Source organism: Synchiropus splendidus, chromosome 4 (genome assembly GCF_027744825.2).
Source record: "Synchiropus splendidus isolate RoL2022-P1 chromosome 4, RoL_Sspl_1.0, whole genome shotgun sequence".
Classification (NCBI taxonomy): domain Eukaryota; kingdom Metazoa; phylum Chordata; class Actinopteri; order Syngnathiformes; family Callionymidae; genus Synchiropus; species Synchiropus splendidus.
The window spans coordinates 27,345,895-27,368,211 of NC_071337.1; the positions used below are offsets into that span (position 1 = coordinate 27,345,895).

The following is a 22,317-nucleotide window of genomic DNA, read 5'->3' on the forward strand; positions in this document are numbered from 1 at the left end:
CCTGCTGTCTCTGAAAGGTGCTGGCAGCCTGAACTTTGATTGTTTTAAGAATTAGACTCACTAGCTGTGAGAGTTTTGTATTAACTATATTAAGGAACTGTTTTTTTTTTAATTCCTAAAACATGCAATCTCCACTCCATTGACATGACATATAAAGAAAATGAAAGTGATTATGGTCACACCCAAAATCAACTTGCTGGCTTTTATTTTCAATCCCAAATCAAAGAAGATGTTGAGTCAAATGTAAGGCAAGAACCCGATTTCTCCACATGGTAGATGCTAACACGTCCTCTGCAGTTGTAGACACTGGATTGTCGTGAATTAGCTGTGTGTTGGTTATTTAATCCAGCGACAACTCCTTTTGTTTTGCTGCATTTGAACCGGTCTCTGGTGATATGTTTTAGAATTGCCTCTTTTTTCAGCTTTGAGCGCTCTTCACGAGCCACATGTAAAAATACCCATGTTCCGTTCAGTGACTCACAGCTTTACATCATCAGCAAGAGTTGCAGCTGAAGTTTCCTGCCTCCACTCCCGGCACTGTGTGTGAGTCATTCTGCTTCCTCAGCTCTGCTGTCTCTCTGGAGATAAACCATCAGTCAGGCAACTTTTAACAATGTTGCTGCTGTGACAGTCCCAACTCATCTTTCTTTTTAACAACTCTCGATGCAGGGCTTTATTTTTGCAACAGGAAGAGGCAGCAAAGCAAAGTTTTCTCAAATCAACTCTGGTCATTTGTCAAACTTGCGACAGCTGGATTCTCCTTGCATTTACAAACACTGAAATATTCATTCTTACTTGAAGCACCAGATTTTTAATAGTCGCTGTAAACCTACATCATCAATCTTCGGCACCGGCGCTTATAAATCGCCTGCGATAAACACTGAAAATCGTTATGCCTGTATAATGCATCGGGTATTCAGCAACTGTGAAAAGTACCAGAGGAAATGGATGATAATGTTTTGATCCGTCTGCTGGAGCAGGTTTCAGACAACATTGGTTGATGCGGAATATCATCTTTTTTGCCGATTAATTGTTGCTACTGAGCCTGCAGGGGTCGTACATCATGGTGACACCACCCATCCCTTTGTTGTTTCACTACGTAATGACAGTTACTACATGATCTTCGACGGCATCGTCCACAGCAGTGATGAATGGTATGCCCGCAGAATTCCGACTAGCAAGCTTATGCAGGAATGTATTACATATTTTTAAATGAGTTCTGTCGTGCATTGTCGACTATGCGCTATACATTAATTACGATGAACCCTCTGGAGTAAGACACCCTATTAAAGGTTTAAGGATGGGTCTCCATGTAAACTGCAGTAAAATCTATCACACACTTCCTCTGCAACAACTTCTTTTTCATTTTCCTTGACGTCTTTCATATATCCGTTTATCACCTGCCACCTTGTTGAACCAGAGAAGATTAAAAATGCCTCACATCATTTCTCTGCTCCATCTTCTGGAGGATTTTTTTAGCCTTGTTACTACCGGTGTATCATTTCTGTCAACTGCTGAATCAAGTGTTGTGTGTCAAATGAATCGATTGTAGGAAACAGGAAGTGTCATATTGTTCAAACCTGTGAAGACAACTATGTCAGTGTTCTCACAATGACACAAATAAACATGCCAAAATGAAGACGAAATACAAGAGAGACGACCTGCAAATCAAAGAAAACACTTGCCAGAACACAAACACAAGGTGACATTCAGACAGAAGAATGCACGCGGTCTACTGCAGGAGCGTCAATTCACTTTCCAGCAGCACCACATTTATATATTAGCACATGGTCAGAGAGGCCATCTGAATATGCAATTCATTTTTGCATTTAATTATTTGTCGTTATTATTCACTGAATACTAAAATTAGAAAAGTGTATAAAAGGGAAAAAAGGTAAAATACTGCAAAACAGGAACGTTACCAACAGGTTTGTACTCAGAATGTGTCCGAAAGCTACTATTTTCAAGTGAACTTCAATGTCTCAAAATGACGCTGAGAGGGCAGCAAGCAAAAGAAAGACTAAGGTTATGGATAAGCCGTGGGGTGGCACTGGTTTTGCTTTGAATAATCACTTGTGTCACTTGGTGTATACGCCATAATCATTCATATACATTCACACAACGATTTCAATTGCCAACCCTTCGAATCTTTGCCAACCATTGGAGCCATGGTGAAAACTTGCTGCTGAAAGCTGCTGCATTTTTGTCCACAAAAATATTATTTTCTCAGCTACTCAAATTTTCTCAAGGTGGGGCTACTGGGTAAAACATCAGCTGTAACTCACTCTCTCACATAGAAATAAAATAAACATTTTAATGCTCCCTCACAGGGAGCTGCTTAGAAAGTGTGGCAGTTATAAGTATAGCTTTGTTTTTAATCACAAATTATGATCACTTTAAAATGAGAATTCATACCAACCAAAAAAAGAAAACGTGAAGTAATACAACCATCTGTAATGATAATTCTTATACTGCCACTGGAACAATGCTATCAAGCTGCCTAAATACAGGCAGAGGGTCACATGTGGCCCCCTGGCCTCACTGTGCCCAGGTCTGGACTGCAGCAAAGCAGTCTCTTTCATAGGGAGACATAAAGAAAAGAAATGTATACTTCTGTGCATTATCAAGAAGCTTTTCAAGCACACCATCGCCCCTAACACAACCAGGACTTGCACACAGACATACAGGTGCGGGCAAGAATGCAGGAGAGACACCCATATGACACATACAGTTGGATAAACACAGAAGCAGGCAAAACACATGCAGAGTTACACACCAAGAATTACAAAACAAGTCAAGTCAAACCTGCACTCCAATAGAATGACTGTCATCTGTGTCACCTAAGTGCTGGAGTCAAAGCACATTGGAACTATTATCACACCTTCTCTGTAGCAGTGTGGTGTTCTCTCCACTAATCCATCTTTAACAGCAGAGCATGTCTTAAAAAAAATTTCCTGCCAGCTAGACTACAGACAACTATTGAGTAATGGCACCACCATGGTTTTCGATTCCTTGTCATGCTCCAGAGGTTTTGGTGACAAAGAGGTTTGATTTCTGTTCCCGACACCAGGTGATTGCTGCTGGTTTATTCTGGTGTGCAGCCAACTCAGCGCTCAGCCTCCTGCTAACCTGATGTGGTCTGTCAACCCTGTCCTGTGCATCCACCTTGGCACTCATCGTGATTAAACCCCACCCTCTGTCCAACAAAAAGTCATATGCCCCCATTAACAACACCCTTTGATCCACAGGCAGCCCTCTCTCTCATATGTAAATGTCTGCCATTTTTAAGCGTGATAATAATCTGTGTGCTATTTTGGGAACACGGTGCTACTGGCTGTGGGTGGAGACTGAGGATGATGAAGGTTGCTGATGTCACCAGTGTTGCCTGGCAACAAATATGTGTTTCCAGTTGGCAGGGTTCTGCTGGTTCAAATGAGAAGTGTTTTTGGTTTGTTGTTGTTCTGGCAATTCACCACATAGCGTTCTCCTTTTGTTGTCAAGTGAAGCTGAGCATCTCTCCCCTCCGCCTGTGGCCGATTGTTGTGTGTGTTGGTGTGCTCAAATACTACTCCTGGATAGCAGTCGCAGCTGCAGAGGATCGGAGGAGCAGTCGTAGTTCCTCTTTGGAGTGGAGGGAAAACATGTGGTTACAACACCATCTGTTATTTGATTGACAGTGATCCACACGAGCGCACAACTTCAAAAGCAGAAAATGAACCACAAGATGACAAAAGTGAACGTGCTTCTGTCTCAGTTGTATTTGTGAGGGAGCTGCGAGTGTGAGCGACAGTCACGCTTTATTTAAGTCGACTGGACGACCAAGGTTTGAACTGTGAAGCTAAACATTGATTGACTGATAAGCTTGACATGAACCCAGGACCTACGAAGGTGTGGGTGTCAGCAAGTGGCCTTTGTTGACCCATAGTGATGATGACATACAATACACCACTTTTGTAGAACGTTTCCTTCCTGTTCCCCAAGTGCTTTTATGCACTAAACATAAACAACAACAACAACAACAAAAAAAAAAAAAAAAAAAAAATATATATATATATATATATATATATATATATATATATATATATATATATATATATATATATATATGATGCAAGAAGCAGCGACACAGTTCCTGGAACATATAATAAAGTTGCACACATAGATGTTCATGAGAGAATGTACATGTTTATGTTTCTCTTTGGATGTAATTTTTAACTCACAGAAATATGTTACATTGAAAATTGAAAGAAAGGTTAATAGTAGGACAGGGAACTGGTGATTCCGTTTTGGTGGAGTTGTCAACTGGATCTATGGAAGGATTTGTGACTGACTGTGGCAAAGTTGTCTCCCGTGACTTGCTTCTTTGTTTACCAGGTATGTCTTGCGAGTGAGTTCAGGAACACTACTGCCACCATCTCGATGTTTCAGGCTCATTTGACTTGAACATAATGCCATCACTGAGTTTAGTTGCATGATGTTGCAGAAAACCGAATTATGACCTTAGTCCATCTAATCTCTCGGATTTTTGAAATGCATGTCGACAGTCGGCCTATTTTAGAGAAATTTGATTTTATATCTATGTGGGACTACTCCTACCTGGGCGATGTGGTTATTGCAGTACATGTAGTTACGTTGGACCATGCTGTGCACCTGCGTGAGCGTCTGTGGCACCACAAGCGTTAATAAAGTGTCACGCCTCAGGAATAATGGAGGACAATCTGATAGCACTATGTTAATCTAGAAGTCAAGTGTGTGTAGACCTCGGAGTCAGCGCTCAAACAATCGAAAGCAGGTTGTGTTATATCTTGTATACTTCACAATGGTATTAAAATTCGAAACCAGATGGCAATGTGCTGTGCAATTGTTTGATGGTCTCTCACTCATTCTGTGCATCAGATGCTTTTCAATCTGACACAGACAACGTTAGCGGTCCATGGTGGGGGGAAACGCTAATGTTGCTATCTTTCTGACAAAACAAAGAAAACAAACTGGAGGCCTTCTCAGCATATTTTATCCTGAAACTTGGCTCTTGCCCTTTCTGAGCGGAGTTTGCATGTTCTCGCTGCCTGTGTGGATTTTTACCGGGTACTCCAGTTTCCTCCCGCAGTCCAAAAACATGCTTACAAGGTCACTTGGACACTAGGTGTATGTGTGTGTCTGAATGGTGTGTGTGCTCTGCGATGGATTGGCAACCTGTCCAGGGTGTGTTTGCCTCCCGCCCACTGACCGCTGGGATAGGCTCCTGATGACGTACGTATGTATGTATCTATGTATGAATACTGATGGGGTTGCACCATCACGCCAATGATTCTGGACCCCAGGTTACACAACATGTAAAGCAGGACCAACAGCTGCAGTCAGACTTGAATATGGAGTTTGGCCAGTGATATGCTATGGTGAATGGTATGTACATTGTGAATGTATAGAGTTAATGTTATGCTTTCAGCACGTTGTTGAGTCCAGTGCCTCCGAAGTTTTTCCGAAGTATTCACAGTTCGATATAAAGCAGTTCTGTAAATCATAATCTATGTGGAAATGAGAAGCTTGCTGGAGCTGAACAAAGCGACCTCTCCAAAGAAAGATATTGTATGACATTTACCACAAACACTTTGAGCAGTTGAGAAGTACCTAAACCTTTGTTGGCTGCCTTTCCCTCTCATCGCCTGAGTTGTTAGCACCCATTTTAAAACCACTTGATTGGATTATTTTTGTACAATATATTCATATTATCAATGATATATTTAGATGAAAGACTGTACATTTTTTGTTCAGTATGCCCATTAGTCCAACAGAGATGAATAATTATAGCCATTATTATTCCTCCCCTCATCTCCAACCTCCAGTGGTCTCCTCCCTCTGCACCTTTTTTTTTGTTCTAACCAGAACAGTGTTTCCACCAGTGTAGCACAGGCGTAAATAAAAGCATTGGAAATCGTACATCACCCAAAATGCACTTTAACAATGTGATTTCCTGGCTGTGGAGACGGCAGCAGATGTTGCTGCTCTTTTAATTACGTTTCAGGGAGGCGAAGTGTTGCCTTGTTTACGACGGCGTACCTGAGAATTCATCCTGCGTTCATGGTAACCATTGTCAAGGTCTGATTAGCAAGTAAAGTAGCACATTTGTATTCATCTTCCTGGCTGCGAGTAAATGAGCTGCCTGAAAGGGATCTTTTTAAGCTCTTGGATGGAATTGTGTCTTGGTCCTTTTGTTTCATATTGTTCATGCCCAAATTCTAGTATCATAAATAATGTGTTTATAGTCTAGGCAGTGAAGTCTTCTGTGATATAACTGAAAGAAGATGATCAAATTCTTTTCTGTCTTTCCCCATTTCCAGAGCAAGTAACTTACCTTGATCCTCTCACCTTGATGTCCTCTTTTACTGTGTGCATGAACCGTCATCTGCCATCTCTAACACCATCTCTCCTCGCCACTTGTCCAAGCCAGCCTTCCCAAATTTGTCTCTACATGGACTGTCCCACCAATACTTTGCTTGGTTAGCCCTCCTGTCATGGTTTTGTCACCCTTCAGCTAGTTGGCTGGACTCAGTGATCTGTGATCCAGAGTCTTCTGGAGAGGTTTTTGAAGTTGATCCACAGATTTTAATTGATAGCATGCAATATCAAATTTTGGTTGCTTCACAAGGTCAAAGACTGGGGACATGGATGATCGCTTTTTTCTCCAAAGCCGCTATACTCTCGTAATTATAAACAATTTGTACATCAGGAAAGTGCTGAATATAGTTATATTATTAATCCATATGTTACAATAGTGTGACCAGAAATGTTGTCTTGTAATAAGTTTAGCCCTTGGTATATGGTTAGTAAAACGTGATTCAAGAATGAGCTTTTATTTTGACTGTTGTCATAACTCATCATGCATCTTCCTGAGGCAATGATCTCCTGAATAACAACCAGGGAAGCCATCTCTCCTCCTCATCCGGCTACGAAATGAATCTGGGGTGGAAGGTAATGTGTCGAATATGCCGACTGGAAAGACGTGGTAGCTCTGAGGAGCGATTGTTTTTCTGGCGGAGGAGGATGGTGACACTTTGCCAACGGCAGTGAATAAATCAACTTGAGCGTGATGGTGAGAGGTGCATGGATGAATGACACTGATCAGCCATAGTTTGACTAAATGCCTTGCATTGTTTAGCCTCCACTGTTTCCCCCAGAAATTAGTAACCATAAACTTGAAATCCTCCAATAACTCCTTGTGTGTTAGTGATTAAAGATGAATGACTGGGAGGCAAAGCCTTTATTTGACCAGGACCAATGTGTTCTGTACTGACAGAATGATAACAAAAATTTAAACAGATTCATCTCTGTATTGCTGCGGATTCATTTTGATTATGATGATCAAATATTGTTTTTTTATTTGATTTCATTGCGGTTATTGAGTTGTTAATTGTTTTTGCAGGGCCTTGTTGCTCCAAAATAAGGGAACACTAGCTGTCTTGCGAGAGTCGCTGCAGTATTGAAGAGCAGAGCGCTGTCTGATTCTGATATCAGCGAGTGCTATGTGTGGTCAAGTGCTCTGCGTGGTCTGTGCCATACTTCCTCCATTGTGATCCAGCAAAGATCAAAGCCTGCCTAGCCACAGGAGCATAGACAGATCACAGATCTGCTGTGTTGAATTGTGTTTATGTTTTTCTCATCTGCTTCATCTTCATGATGGATTAGTCCACTTTGATGCAAAATAAGGCTCAGTGGGAGCAGACCTGCATCAGCTGAGGCACCGGGGGCAGAGTTGAACACCAGCCATGGTTCTGTCTTCAGTACTTATTTTCGATGGAACGCATCCACACTGAATCACAGTTTGTCTGAGGCTGTTGTGCAGCTGCTGGGCCGTTCTTGTGACTGCCTTCCACGTGTTTGCTTTCCAGTGAAGGTGGGATTTTTGTTCGGAGGGAAACAAGTTCTGTTCCGTGTCGCTAAAATATTTTGGTTTTTCATGTGTTTGGGAGTCTGTGGAAACCTGATGTCTCTCTGTTGCATTGTTAGTTGGGTGACATGGTATCGCCTTTTACTCTCATCTGAGACACTGGTGCTAAATGTGAGCTATTGTTAACAAAGAGCATTCTTGTCAGGGTTCCTGGGACTTGAAAGTAGGTCGAAGATGTGACATGTCTTCTGGCATGATTAGAACTTATGGTACCTCAGACTGCACGATGGCAGCTAAAAGCTGCTCCATCTAGCTGTTCTGAGGCACAAGTGCTCAATATTGAATAAAGTTTCTTCTTGAATGAAGTTTTTTGATATTAAGTTTGATGGCTGCTTCAGATTTGTGTAACATTCTGCTATTCCTAATTCTAAATCTATTGATCATGGGACATTCCTGAGTGTGTCATTAGTGAGCATTGTGACAGCGAGCCACCTCCGTACTTAAATCACCTGTGGCGGGTGCGAACCTTTCCGACCGCCGTGGTCTTCAAACCAGGTGGGGCTCAGCTGACCTGCTGCTCATGAATGTGCTGGCTGATACAAAGGTCATCACACTTGTCATGGAATCCCGCTGAGCTGACGTGAGGCTGTCGAGAAGCTGTTTGACTGGTTATAAGTTGCAGTTTGCTGGCATGTGTCCCCCTCCTAGCTAGGTCATATTTGAGTGAAGCTTTTTTGGCATCCGTTTACCTACATTAGCTTTAGTAAGTGGATGTCGCTCGCACAATGATCGTTCTGGCAACTCCTGATTTGATTATGGGATATTTTCTGCCAGCAATGTCACAGCATCCAGTTGCCAAGTGAAGCAGTTTGAGCCAGACTCCCAGCTTCAGCAAGAGGTTGACCATTTCCTTTCCTGTATATTATGTGCTTAGCTGTGTGTGATGTTCCAGTAACTTGTCAAGATTCCGGAGTTTAGATTCTCCATGTCCCTCATCCACTCGGTGCCATCATGATGCAAGCCCCTCATTTAGGGCTGAAATCGTTGCGAGACTTGTCACCACTCTGAAGAGCGTTCCTTGTCTGGCCAAGCGTCTTTTCTTGTCCCAACTCGGTCATTGATAAGGGACAGCAGGTTGAGTAAATGGAGTGTGTTTTGCATGTGGGTGTCTGAAAGCCAATTCCAAGTGAAGGGCAGCAGCAGGACTGTGTCATTACTGCCTGCAGTGAAGGGAATTGCAGCAGAGACACTGATAGAATGTGAATATTCTAACGACTTTATATTGGTGCGAGATGCACCTCTGTTGAAACACTCTGAAACACAGCCGGAGTCTTAGGAATGTACATTCCTATCCGATCTCATTCTGCCGCTGTAGAGCAACCAGGATGAGGATTCAAAACGTTATAGAAATGTTTACATGACTTGAGCAGGAAAAGCATTGCCGGAAGAAATAGCAATAAAACTACTATTTAAAAACACATTTTTATATGTATAAAAAAAACAGAGTTTTGTGCTTATTTTTTTCGTCATGTTTCAGCAATATCTGCGCTGCTAATGTTTTCCCACCATAATCATTTCTGTCCTCATCTGACCGTCCACAGAAACTGGCTCTCCCATTACTGCCACTTGCATCGGGCTGGGAAACTCACTCACTCCCCCTACCGGTCAGGCTGGAAAACCTGTGCCAGGTTACGATGGTAAACAACTTATTTTAACGTGTGTTAAAGTTTTGTCTTATATTATTGTGATGGTACATTAAACTTATCGACTCATTGTCTCAGTTACAGTGATCGACGACCACATGCAGGAGGTGAAGGCAGGAACTCTGGGAAATATTGTAGTCAGGTGAGATAATAATTCATTCATTTTCTCCCCCTTATTCCCTTTGTTTGGCTTCCGGGATATGAATCACCTAGAGTCACCTGTTAGTTGCTGTATGTTTTTGGACTCTGAGGAAACAAGAGGAACCCACACAGACTTGAAACAGTAAAGACTAAGCTTTGCTCTGAGCCCGCAGCTGGAATCGAACCTACGACCCTTGTGCATTGAGGCCACGTGAAACACGTCTGTGACGTTCGCTCCCTCTTAAGAATACCAAGTTGATTCAGGCTGCGATGAAAATCCGAGTGTGAGGTGGAGCCTCTTATCTCTGGGCCTGCGCCGTGTCTGTTATCACTTCTTTGTGTGTAACTGCTGGTTCTGACTCACTGCCAACAAAAAGGGGATTTCCAGGGAATCTACAGCAGCGGTTTATCCCAGGACAAAACTGGACGATGCTGAAATCCCTTCTCTGTGCAGATCAGCAACATCAGCGCTATAAATCAAATTCCTGCATGCTGGAGGCAAAGAGATATTGACTTCTTCCAGTCCACTTGTGTCGGCTGCATTCATCCATCCATCATTTCCTGCTAATCCGAGTTCAGAACATGTGGGCCGCACACAAATCAGACTAGTCCTCCTTCTTCCCGACCTGTTCCATCTCCTAGGGGAGTGAGACGCCATTAATAATGCTGCAGCATTCACCAGTTCTTGCTTACATTAGGACCTTAGCATCTCTAGCGAAAGGTTGACATATTTTTTTTAAATATTGAGTACTTTGGGTGCCTAAATAGTTTTTTGTGCTTGTGTGTCCTAGACTTCCTCTACCGCCTGCGTCAGCCTTGTCACTGTGGCAGAACCGGGATCTGTTCAAGAAACTCTACTTCACCAAGTTCCCTGTGAGCATAAGTCAGTGTTGTTGTGCTGTGTGGTGTGGTGTCGCTCTCTGGAGGACATGTGAAGTATTACACAGACCTATCATGTGATGTGGATTAAACACATTTTTGAGATTGTTTATCAAATGAAAGGACAGCACAGCGGTGTCGTGGTCAGTGCTGCACCGTTACTGCACCAAGGTCGTAGGTTTGACCCCTGCTTGAGGCAGCCGCAGTGGTGACTTGGTGATGTGAATGAATTGTGTGCATTTCCTTTTGTTTGCATGTGCCCTGTGATACGGTGGCTACAGGTGTCCCTCGCTTCTCTCTCAGGCAGCTGGGATGGGACCTGCCCCCCCGACTCCAATAGGGATCGAGGAACATGCAGAAAAGAAAGCGAATTTAGACTTTTCAGTTGAAAAAGATGAAATTCGTTCCCAATCTCATCAGTTGTATTTATTTTTTCTTTAGATTAGCAGTTATGCTCATATATGCTAGCAATTTTGTTCAATATTTTCTCGTGTCTGAGAGAGAGGGAAATGTTTTGACTGATAACAGAAGTGTGTTGGGGAGATTGAAAGAGTACTTTGAAGAGCTGATGAATGAGGAAAATAAGAGAGAACAAAGAGTAGAAGGAGTGACCATCGTAGATCAGGACGTGGCAAAGATTAGTAAGGCTGAATTGAGAAGGGCATTGAAGAGGATGAAGAGTGGAAAGGCAGTGGGCCCTGATGATGTACCTGTGGAGGTCTGGAAGTGTTTAGGAGAGGTGGCAGTAGACCTTTTGGCTAGAACATTTAACAAGGTCTTTGAGAGTGAGATGATTCATGAGGAATGGAGGAGAAGTGTGCTGGTGCCCATCTTCAACAACAAGGGAGACGTCCAGTGTTGTGGCAACTATCGAGGGATAAAGTTGATGAGCCATACAATGGAGTTGTGGGAAAGAGTAGTGGAAAGTAGTCTAAGGGCAGAGGTTAGAATATGTACATTATATATACATTTTGGAATCATACCAAAAAAGAGCACCACAGATGCAGTGTTTACTTTGAGGATGTTCATGGAGAAGTACAGAGAAGGACAGGAGGAGCTCCATTGCGTCTTACGGCAGAGTGCCAAGAGAAGAGTTGTGGTATTGTATGAGGAAGTCTGGAATGGCAGAGAAGTATGTGGGAGTGGTGCAGGACATGTATGCCGGGTGTAAGACGGTGGTGAGGTGTGCTGCAGGTGGAACACAGGAGTTCAAGGTGGAGGTGGGACTGCAGCAAGGCTCAGCTCTGAGCCCCTTCTTGTTTGCCATGGTGATGGACAGGTTGACAGATGAGGTTAGACAAGAAGCCCCTCGGACGATGATGTTTGCAGATGACATTGTGATCTGTGGTGAGAGCAGGGAGCAAGTGGAAGATAAGCTAGAGAGGTGGAGGTTTGCCTTAGAAAGGAAAGGAATGAAGGTTAGCCGCAGCAAGACAGAATACATGTGTATGAATGAGAGGGACCCAAGTGGACAGGTGAAGTTACAGGATGCAGAGATAAAGAAGGTGGTGTATTTTAAGTACTGAGGCTCAACTGTCCAGGGCGATGGAGAGTGTGACAAAGAGGTGAAGAAGCGGGTGCAGGCAGGATGAAATAACTGGAGAAAAGAGTCAGGTGTGATGTGTGACAAAAGGGTGTCGGATGAAAGGGGAAGGTGTACAGAAGGCTGGTGAGGGCAGCAATGTTGAATGGTTTGGAAACAGTGGCACTGAGGAAAAGACAGGAGGCAGAGCTGGAGGTAGCAGAGATGAAGATGCTGAGGTTCTCTGTGACCAGGATGGATAGGATCAGGAAGCAGCATATCAGAGGGACAGCACATGTCTGGTGTTTAGGAGACAAAGTCAGAGAGGATAGATGGAGATGGTTTGCACATGTGCAGAGGAGAGATAGCCAGTACATTGGTAGGAAGATGTTGAGGTTGGAACTGCCAGGCAGAAGGTGGAGAGGAAGGTCAAAGAGGAGGTTTATGGAGGTGGTGAAGGAGGACATGAGGTTTGTAGGTTTGAGAGAAGAGGAAGCAGAGGACAGGGTGAGATGCAGGAGGATGATCCACTGTGGCCACCAATGAAGGGAGAAGCTGAAAGGAAAAGAAGGCTGTCTTGTGTCTGAGAAGACAGATGTTTATGAGTGAATGTTTCAGCCTTTACAGGAAAAAAAAGCTTCTGGTTAACTGGTGACCTCAAGTCAGGTTTATCTAGTGAACATGTTTTTGCTGCTCACTGGCTAACAAGTGTGTTATTGACATGACATGTGTCCATCTTGAGCGTGTCATTTCATCCCAGTTGGGCTCACCTCTTGCATCTCCTCAGGGCTATTATGACACAATGGATGCTGGGCTCCTTGATGAGGAGGGTTTTCTGTACATCATGTCTAGATCGGATGATGTCATCAATGTGGCGGGTCACCGACTGTCAGCTGGAGCTTTGGAAGAGGTAAGTGGTGACTCCTTTTTTACGGGGGCTAGCAGTTCCAACTCGCCGGGAAAAAGCTTTTCATTTGTTTTGTGGTACCCAATAAAAATTCATAAAATGTTTTAATGTCTAACTATCAATTTGTTGTGGTTTTTCATGAGGCTCTGATTGAACCTCGGCCCCCCTGCTGCAAAATGTGTCCAGACCCGCCAGTGACATGTTTATTTATCAGCCCTGAGGATTTGAGATCCAGAACTGTGTGTTTGATTCTGCCCAACAGGCTGTGCTGCAGCATCCTGCTGTGGGCGACTGTGCTGTGGTCGGACTGGAGGACTCTGTGAAGGGTCATGTCCCTCTGGCCTTGTGTGTCCTCAAAACAGGTCAGTATACGGAGCACAGGATGTGGCAGCCAGTGCTGAGTCTGCGCCGTGTTTCTGTGATTCAGGTGTGGGGCAGAGCCAGCAGGACATCACAGAGGAGATGGTCAAGCTGGTGAGAGAGTCCATCGGACCTGTGGCTGCATTCAGGAAGGTGCTGTTTGTCCACTGCCTTCCCAAAACGCGCTCTGGGAAGATTCCTCGTGCCTCTTTAGCCAACCTTGTGAACGGGAAACCCTACAAGGTACTGCTCCAGGAGTTAGATATTCAGTTACATTATATATATTACATATAGTATTTAGACATTCTGACACAGTGACTTCCCGTTTCCCCAACAGATCACTCCAACCATAGAGGACCCGGAGGTGTTCACTGACATTGAAAAACAAGTGAAAAACACTCTTACACCCCACGCAGTCTGAACACAGCGGTGTGAGTCCTCTGGGGGTTTTCATCCGGATATCAATGAAGTCAAATCCAAATGGGACTAAAATGAATTTGAAAACACTTCAGTCATGATGATGTCACTAAAGTGAAGATTTTGATGATTTTGGAAAATTCAGATTTCATTTTTTTAGTAAAAGCTTTTTTTAAAGCCACCTTCCTTGTTTTTCATGATTTCCCAGAGCACGTTACCTAACTTCAACTCAACTTACCCTGCACATCCTGCCAAGTCACACCCCGTTGAGCGAGCAACTCACATAAAAAAAATCTCCTGAATGTTTCCTTGTGCGTTCAGTCCGCTCTTGTTGTATTTATCAAGTTTCTCTTCCTGCTGCGAGAATTTGCCTGCATGTTAAAGAATTACAGAGGTATTAAAACAGGTGCAAGGAATACTTGCAGAAATGTATGGTCGTGGTGCTGGGAATTCTTATGTGACTAGGAAATGTTGGTGCAATCCTCTACTGCACACTTCCATGAGCACAAACTAATGTTGTAGTCAGTTCCAGAGCAAACACTGACCAGAACCAACCTGAACAGAGAATCACTAGTCTATTATCTATGTACACACGCATTTATTTTTAGCTGCGGATGATTTTTTTTATGCTTTCATTGGAACAAACCAGCCAGTTTGTTTTGTATTCAGTTTGGTCTCGGTTCTGTATCTCTGTATGCTCTGGTCTAGACAGAGTGTTGACTGCCCCACTCGGCGCAAACCTCTAGAGGCACAGATGACACAAAGTCCCAAGCTGGAGACCCTGAGGGCAGCAATGTAAGTTACCCGGTAACATGGCAGCCTTAAAAACAAACATTTGTTCTCTGCATGATGGTAATATACCATAACACTTGGCTCATATTTTAACAGATAAGCGGTTATGGATGGATGGTTGGATAAATGTGATGTTCAAAAGCGTAATGGAGAGTGAGTGAGTGGAAGTGCCTACAGTATATTTGCGGTACATTAATCCTGTAAGCTTCATACATGCAAAGCTAGGGGTTTGGTGGTGGCAGAGAGCATTGTGGAACACTGAAATTATTCCTTAAAGAAAATGGCTAACAACATTCCAGCAGCATGAATGAAACACAGGTAGGAGTCTGTCTCTGTGGGGACACACAGCAGACGTCTGTGCCCATCTGGAACTGAAACATACCAAAGCTGCCTGATATTTTCAGCCATTGGAATATTGTAATATTTTGCCTCAGTACGACAAAAGTTTTGGTTTCAGGAGTCCAATTAAACTTGTATCCTTTAGCGACGGTCTGTCCACAAACTGTGCATCCATTGTTCATGAACTCGACAAAGAATTGAGGTATGAGGAATTTTCTTGGGAAGGTGGTTTTAAAGCAGTGGTGTTCTCATGTACTGCATATATGTTGCTCCCAATACTGTGCACATTCATCAAGAGGTCTTTCCTTTTCACCATAAATGAGGTCAGGCGAGAGGCATTACCTACTGTATGTTAGACTGATAACTGAGGCACGCAAGTGCGGGTGTGGTTCCTTCCATTCCAGAACAGCACCGGCATTGTGTATGCGTATGAGTCTGTTTATTCAGGATTTTAACAGAACAAAGCATAAATGACGAATGTAGCAGTTTACTAACCAATGGTTCGACATGGTCCTGCGCCAAGGTCGGGACTGAGAAAGACTCAACATTATCTTTGGACACGAGCCCAATGTCTGTTCTCCCCAACCCTATGATGCGATAAAGAACGGAAGAAACAGTAGGAACTGGTAATGATTTATTAACATTGACTTTTTTCTGGTTAACAATTGAAGTGATGTTCAGAGGTCTACGTTTATGAGCTCACACTAAAACAATCCATGAAACCAGCAAGACAAGGTACTATGACGAATCCGTCACCTTTGCATTTCAGGTTATTTCCACTGCTGCGAGTGTGATGGCCGCATGACTCCGATATTCTCATGTGTCAAGTGTATTTCATGAAAGGAAACATACGACATTGCTCCAGTGAGGTGTATTGTGATTCTTAAAAAAGAGCAATACCAGCCCTCTGAAACACTGTTCACAAATGTGTACATAGTGGTTCACACAGAATTGCTCCGCTGGTGACTATATGAGACTCCAAGAATTTTTCTCTAACTGAAACGAGCGACTCATTGTGATTTAAGATCAGAAAACCCAGGGTGATCAAAAGAAGGCAATGTCTTCAGCCATCATCAAACCAGGCAAACAAATGTATTTTTCTGACCTGCAGACAAACACAAAAGGCTTGCAACTGCCTCCTAAATACATGCTCAGGCAGCAATGTTGAAGTGAATAGCTATTCAATCACAACACACGAGATCTCAGCGTCCTGGAACCCTCTGGATGTTTCTCACAGTGATGCTGTGAACTGTTCCGTTCAGTAGGCTCCCGAAATGCTTGTAGAAGAAAGTAGAATGGACGTTAGAATTTTCATATTACTGTATGACAGGTTTTACGGTGCAACCAGTGAAGTCTTTGGGAGAATTGTAAAAAAGAATATTTACCTGCCTCACCAGTGTGAGGATGGTTGCATTGCTGATTTCACCACTGGAAGCTATCTTCAGCTGCAAGTGTGCCAGGAACTGAAGGCCCGCTGGAAGGAGGAATCCACAATTAGCTTGGATTGACATGCTTTCTTAGACAGACCAAAGTGACGTACCTGCGGTTGTTGACCCAGGAGCTGAGGTTGACTGAGACGTGGATGAGTGAGTGTGCAAAGTCACTGAATGAGTTGTCGGGGTTGTTGTCAGAGGTTGTGAGGTAAAGCGGGATGGAGTTGTGGTATTTAGATTTGTTGTCGTGTTCATCATAAAAGTTGTATTTAAGCCTATCGTGGTATTCAATGGTCCAGAAGTTACTGATGTTATTGTGGTATTCAGTGATTGAGTAGTTGCTGATGTTGTGGTATTCAACAATCTAGTAGTAGCTGTTGAAACGGCTTCTGTGGTCTGAGTACTGGTTGGAGCCACAGCAGTGGTAAGATTATTGGACGTAGTTGGAGTTAGTACAATGGTAGTTGAACCAGTGGACATTGTTTGAGTAATGGTGGTTGTTGCCTGAGGGGTCACAGTTGTGGTAGCAATGCTGGCTGGACCACTGGATGTAGTTGGAGTTCCGGTGGTAGTTGAGCCAGTGGATGTAGTTGCAGTTACTGTGGCAGTTGGACTAGTGGACATTGTTGCAGTGTTGATGGTGGTCGGACCCATGGATGTAGTTGGGGTTACGGTGGTAGTTGGACCGCTGGATGTAGTTGCAGTTACGGTGGAAGTTGGACTAGTGGAAATAGTTGGGGTAATGGTGGTGGTTGCCTGAGGGGTCACAGTTGAAGTAACAATGCTGGCTGGACCAGTGGATGTAGTTGGAATTAATGTGGCAGTTGGACTAGTAGACATAGTTTCAGTATTGATGGTGGCTGGACTCCTGGATATTTTTGGGGTTACAGTGGTAGTTGGACTTGTGGATGTAGTTGCAGTTACTGTGGCAGTTGGACTAGTGGACATTGTTGCAGTGTTGATGGTGGTTGGACCCATGGATGTAGTTGGAGTTACAGTGGCAGTTGGACTGGTGGAAATAGTTGGAGTAATGGTGGTGGTTGCCTGAGGAGTCACAGTTGTAGTAGCAATGCTGGCTGGACCCGTGGATGTAGTTGCAGTTACTGTGGCAGTTGGACTAGTGGACATTGTTGCAGTGTTGATGGTGGTTGGACCCATGGATGTAGTTGGGGTTACGGTGGTAGTTGGACCGCTGGATGTAGTTGCAGTTATGGTGGAAGTTGGACTAGTGGAAATAGTTGGGGTAATGGTGGTGGTTGCCTGAGGGGTCACAGTTGAAGTAACAATGCTGGCTGGACCAGTGGATGTAGTTGGAATTAATGTGGCAGTTGGACTAGTAGACATAGTTTCAGTATTGATGGTGGCTGGACTCCTGGATATTTTTGGGGTTACAGTGGTAGTTGGACTTGTGGATGTAGTTGCAGTTACTGTGGCAGTTGGACTAGTGGACATTGTTGCAGTGTTGATGGTGGTTGGACCCATGGATGTAGTTGGAGTTACAGTGGCAGTTGGACTGGTGGAAATAGTTGGAGTAATGGTGGTGGTTGCCTGAGGAGTCACAGTTGTAGTAGCAATGCTGGCTGGACCCGTGGATGTAGTTGCAGTTACTGTGGCAGTTGGACTAGTGGACATTGTTGCAGTGTTGATGGTGGTTGGACCCATGGATGTAGTTGGGGTTACGGTGGTAGTTGGACCGCTGGATGTAGTTGCAGTTATGGTGGAAGTTGGACTAGTGGAAATAGTTGGGGTAATGGTGGTGGTTGCCTGAGGGGTCACAGTTGAAGTAACAATGCTGGCTGGACCAGTGGATGTAGTTGGAATTAATGTGGCAGTTGGACTAGTAGACATAGTTTCAGTATTGATGGTGGCTGGACTCCTGGATATTTTTGGGGTTACAGTGGTAGTTGGACTTGTGGATGTAGTTGCAGTTACTGTGGCAGTTGGACTAGTGGACATAGTTTCAGTAATGATGGTTGTTGGACCCATGGATGTAGTTGGGGTGACAGAAGTAGTTTGACTACTGGACATAGTTAGAGTAATGGTGGTGGTTGCCTGAGGGGTCACAGTTGTGGTAGCAATGCTGGCTGGACCAGTGGATGTAGTTGCAGTTACTGTGGCAGTTGGACTAGTGGACATTGTTGCAGTGTTGATGGTGGTTGGACCCATGGATGTAGTTGCAGTTACGGTGGAAGTTGGACTAGTGGAAATTGTTGGGGTAATGGTCGTGGTTGCCTGAGGAGTCACAGTTGTGGTAGCAATGCTGGCTGGACCAGTGGATGTAGTTGGAGTTCTGGTGGTAGTTGAGCCAGTGGATGTAGTTGCAGTTACTGTGGCAGTTGGACTAGTGGACATAGTTGCAGTGTTGATGGTGGTAGGACCCATGGATGTAGTTGGAGTTACAGTGGTAGTTGGACTGGTGGAAATAGTTGGAGTAATGGTGGTGGCTGCCTGAGGAGTCACAGTTGTAGTAGCAATGCTGGCTGGACCAGTGGATGTAGTTGGAGTTCTGGTGGTAGTTGAGCCAGTGGATGTAGTTGCAGTTACTGTGGCAGTTGGACTAGTGGACATTGTTGCAGTGTTGATGGTGGTTGGACCCATGGATGTAGTTGGAGTTACAGTGGCAGTTGGACTGGTGGAAATAGTTGGAGTAATGGTGGTGGCTGCCTGAGGGGTCACAGTTGTAGTAGCAATGCTGGCTGGACCAGTGGATGTAGTTGGAGTTCCGGTGGTAGTTGAGCCAGTGGATGTAGTTGCAGTTACTGTGGCAGTTGGACTAGTGGACATAGTTGCAGTGTTGATGGTGGTAGGACCCATGGATGTAGTTGGAGTTACAGTGGTAGTTGGACTGGTGGAAATAGTTGGAGTAATGGTGATGGCTGCCTGAGGAGTCACAGTTGTAGTAGCAATGCTGGCTGGACCAGTGGATGTAGTTGGAGTTCCGGTGGTAGTTGAGCCAGTGGATGTAGTTGCAGTTACTGTGGCAGTTGGACTAGTGGACATAGTTGCAGTGTTGATGGTGGTAGGACCCATGGATGTAGTTGAGGTTACGGTGGTAGTCGGACCAGTACTCATAGTTGGAGTTATGGTGGTGGTTGCCTGAGGAGTCACAGTTGTAGTAGCAATGCTGGCTGGACCAGTGGATGTAGTTGGAGTTCTGGTGGTAGTTGAGCCAGTGGATGTAGTTGCAGTTACTGTGGCAGTTGGACTAGTGGACATTGTTGCAGTGTTGATGGTGGTTGGACCCATGGATGTAGTTGGAGTTACAGTGGCAGTTGGACTGGTGGAAATAGTTGGAGTAATGGTGGTGGCTGCCTGAGGAGTCACAGTTGTAGTAGCAATGCTGGCTGGACCAGTGGATGTAGTTGGAGTTCCGGTGGTAGTTGAGCCAGTGGATGTAGTTGCAGTTACTGTGGCAGTTGGACTAGTGGACATTGTTGCAGTGTTGATGGTGGTAGGGCCCATGGATGTAGTTGGAGTTACAGTGGTAGTCGGACCAGTACTCATAGTTGGAGTAATGGTGGTGGCTGCCTGAGGAGTCACAGTTGTAGTAGCAATGCTGGCTGGACCAGTGGATGTAGTTGGAGTTCTGGTGGTAGTTGAGCCAGTGGATGTAGTTGCAGTTACTGTGGCAGTTGGACTAGTGGACATTGTTGCAGTGTTGATGGTGGTTGGACCCATGGATGTAGTTGGAGTTACAGTGGCAGTTGGACTGGTGGAAATAGTTGGAGTAATGGTGGTGGCTGCCTGAGGGGTCACAGTTGTGGTAGCAATGCTGGCTGGACCAGTGGATGTAGTTGGAGTTCCGGTGGTAGTTGAGCCAGTGGATGTAGTTGCAGTTACTGTGGCAGTTGGACTAGTGGACATTGTTGCAGTGTTGATGGTGGTAGGGCCCATGGATGTAGTTGGAGTTACAGTGGTAGTCGGACCAGTACTCATAGTTGGAGTAATGGTGGTGGCTGCCTGAGGAGTCACAGTTGTAGTAGCAATGCTGGCTGGACCAGTGGATGTAGTTGGAGTTCCGGTGGTAGTTGAGCCAGTGGATGTAGTTGCAGTTACTGTGGCAGTTGGACTAGTGGACATTGTTGCAGTGTTGATGGTGGTTGGACCCATGGATGTAGTTGGAGTTACAGTGGTAGTTGGACTGGTGGAAATAGTTGGAGTAATGGTGGTGGCTGCCTGAGGAGTCACAGTTGTAGTAGCAATGCTGGCTGGACCAGTGGATGTAGTTGGAGTTCCGGTGGTAGTTGAGCCAGTGGATGTAGTTGCAGTTACTGTGGCAGTTGGACTAGTGGACATTGTTGCAGTGTTGATGGTGGTAGGGCCCATGGATGTAGTTGGAGTTACAGTGGTAGTCGGACCAGTACTCATAGTTGGAGTAATGGTGGTGGCTGCCTGAGGAGTCACAGTTGTAGTAGCAATGCTGGCTGGACCAGTGGATGTAGTTGGAGTTCTGGTGGTAGTTGAGCCAGTGGATGTAGTTGCAGTTACTGTGGCAGTTGGACTAGTGGACATTGTTGCAGTGTTGATGGTGGTTGGACCCATGGATGTAGTTGGAGTTACAGTGGCAGTTGGACTGGTGGAAATAGTTGGAGTAATGGTGGTGGCTGCCTGAGGGGTCACAGTTGTGGTAGCAATGCTGGCTGGACCAGTGGATGTAGTTGGAGTTCCGGTGGTAGTTGAGCCAGTGGATGAAGTTGCAGTTACTGTGGCAGTTGGACTAGTGGACATTGTTGCAGTGTTGATGGTGGTAGGGCCCATGGATGTAGTTGGAGTTACAGTGGTAGTCGGACCAGTACTCATAGTTGGAGTAATGGTGGTGGCTGCCTGAGGAGTCACAGTTGTGGTAGCAATGCTGGCTGGACCAGTGGATGTAGTTGGAGTTCCGGTGGTAGTTGAGCCAGTGGATGTAGTTGCAGTTACTGTGGCAGTTGGACTAGTGGACATTGTTGCAGTGTTGATGGTGGTAGGACCCATGGATGTAGTTGGAGTTCTGGTGGTAGTTGGACTGGTGGTGGCTGCCTGAGGAGTCACAGTTGTGGTAGCAGTGCTGGCTGTAGCATCAATTGGAGCATCACCGATTGGAGTTGATGATACGGTGGTGGTGGAAGATGCTGAAAAAGACTTCAAGTTATTTGTCTGTGATCACTGATGGGAAAGGAAGATTTTATACTTATGCGTTGCATTGGAACAAAGGGATTGCGGGATGAACCACTTGTCATGTCACACAGCTTGTATATTTGTAAATATGTGAACAGATAAAATGCTGAGGTGGTGTGATTCATGCCTGCTGTCGTGTCGGGGAGGCCACTTGGCGCCCTAGTGGTTAGCACTCTTGCCTTGCATCTTCGTGTCAGTTTTCTCTGGGCTCTCCGGTTTCCTCCCACAGTTCAAAGACGTGCTCACTCGGTTTTTAAGACGCTCTAAAATTGTGCCTAAGTGTGTATGTGTGTGAATGGGCTCAAAAAGGGATGAAATGGTGGAAACTGAATCAGGAAGAATATTGTGCGGAGCTCAACAAGATTTTAACAGTCAGAACCTTTTTAGTTCTTTGGAACAATTTGCCGGAACCATTTCATTCTTACAGCTATTCTCCCAACAGAATATACATGGGCACGGACATCGGGGGAAGGGGAGGGAAGAGGAGGGGAGGGTGGCGGCTTTTAGGATCGCCTATAAACATACAACTAATGTACTGTAGTGAGAGATGTATGGTAAGAGGTCACGATCGATTTGGCAAGTGTTTGTGGCTGTGAGTGCAAGACGAGATCATCACTTATTTGCTTCTCTTTGCAGGCATGACCTTCTCTCTCCTTTTTGACCCTAACATCCTTATGTTGCGCATAGTAGGATGTTAAAATTTAAAGAGAAGACAAACTCATTCATTTATATTTTATATGACTGTGTGAAATATCACAGGAACATATGATTGGATGTAGACT

At 44.7% G+C, this 22,317-nt stretch overlaps 2 protein-coding genes across 2 annotated transcripts in view; one reads left to right on the forward strand and one right to left on the reverse strand.

The window, feature by feature from the left end:
- Positions 1-14,203, forward strand: part of acss3 (acyl-CoA synthetase short chain family member 3) — a 30,137-nt gene extending 15,934 nt beyond the window's left edge. The window contains exons 10-16 of the mRNA XM_053863115.1: positions 9,487-9,582; positions 9,667-9,730; positions 10,521-10,602; positions 12,918-13,040; positions 13,300-13,399; positions 13,465-13,640; positions 13,735-14,203. Of these exons, the coding sequence (XP_053719090.1) occupies positions 9,487-9,582; positions 9,667-9,730; positions 10,521-10,602; positions 12,918-13,040; positions 13,300-13,399; positions 13,465-13,640; positions 13,735-13,818 (725 nt within the window). The 3' untranslated portion in view covers positions 13,819-14,203. The remainder of the gene's footprint in view (positions 1-9,486; positions 9,583-9,666; positions 9,731-10,520; positions 10,603-12,917; positions 13,041-13,299; positions 13,400-13,464; positions 13,641-13,734) is intronic.
- A 1,363-nt stretch (positions 14,204-15,566) lies between these two features.
- On the reverse strand, positions 15,567-20,994 carry LOC128757647 (mucin-2-like). Its single transcript, XM_053863103.1, has 3 exons — positions 16,486-20,994; positions 16,331-16,419; positions 15,567-16,222 (listed from the first exon to the last, which is right to left on the reverse strand). The coding sequence occupies exons 1-3, from the start codon at positions 20,918-20,920 to the stop codon at positions 16,148-16,150; spliced, it is 4,599 nt and encodes a 1,532-aa protein (XP_053719078.1). The 5' UTR covers positions 20,921-20,994; the 3' UTR covers positions 15,567-16,147.
- Positions 20,995-22,317: the final 1,323 nt, after the last annotated feature.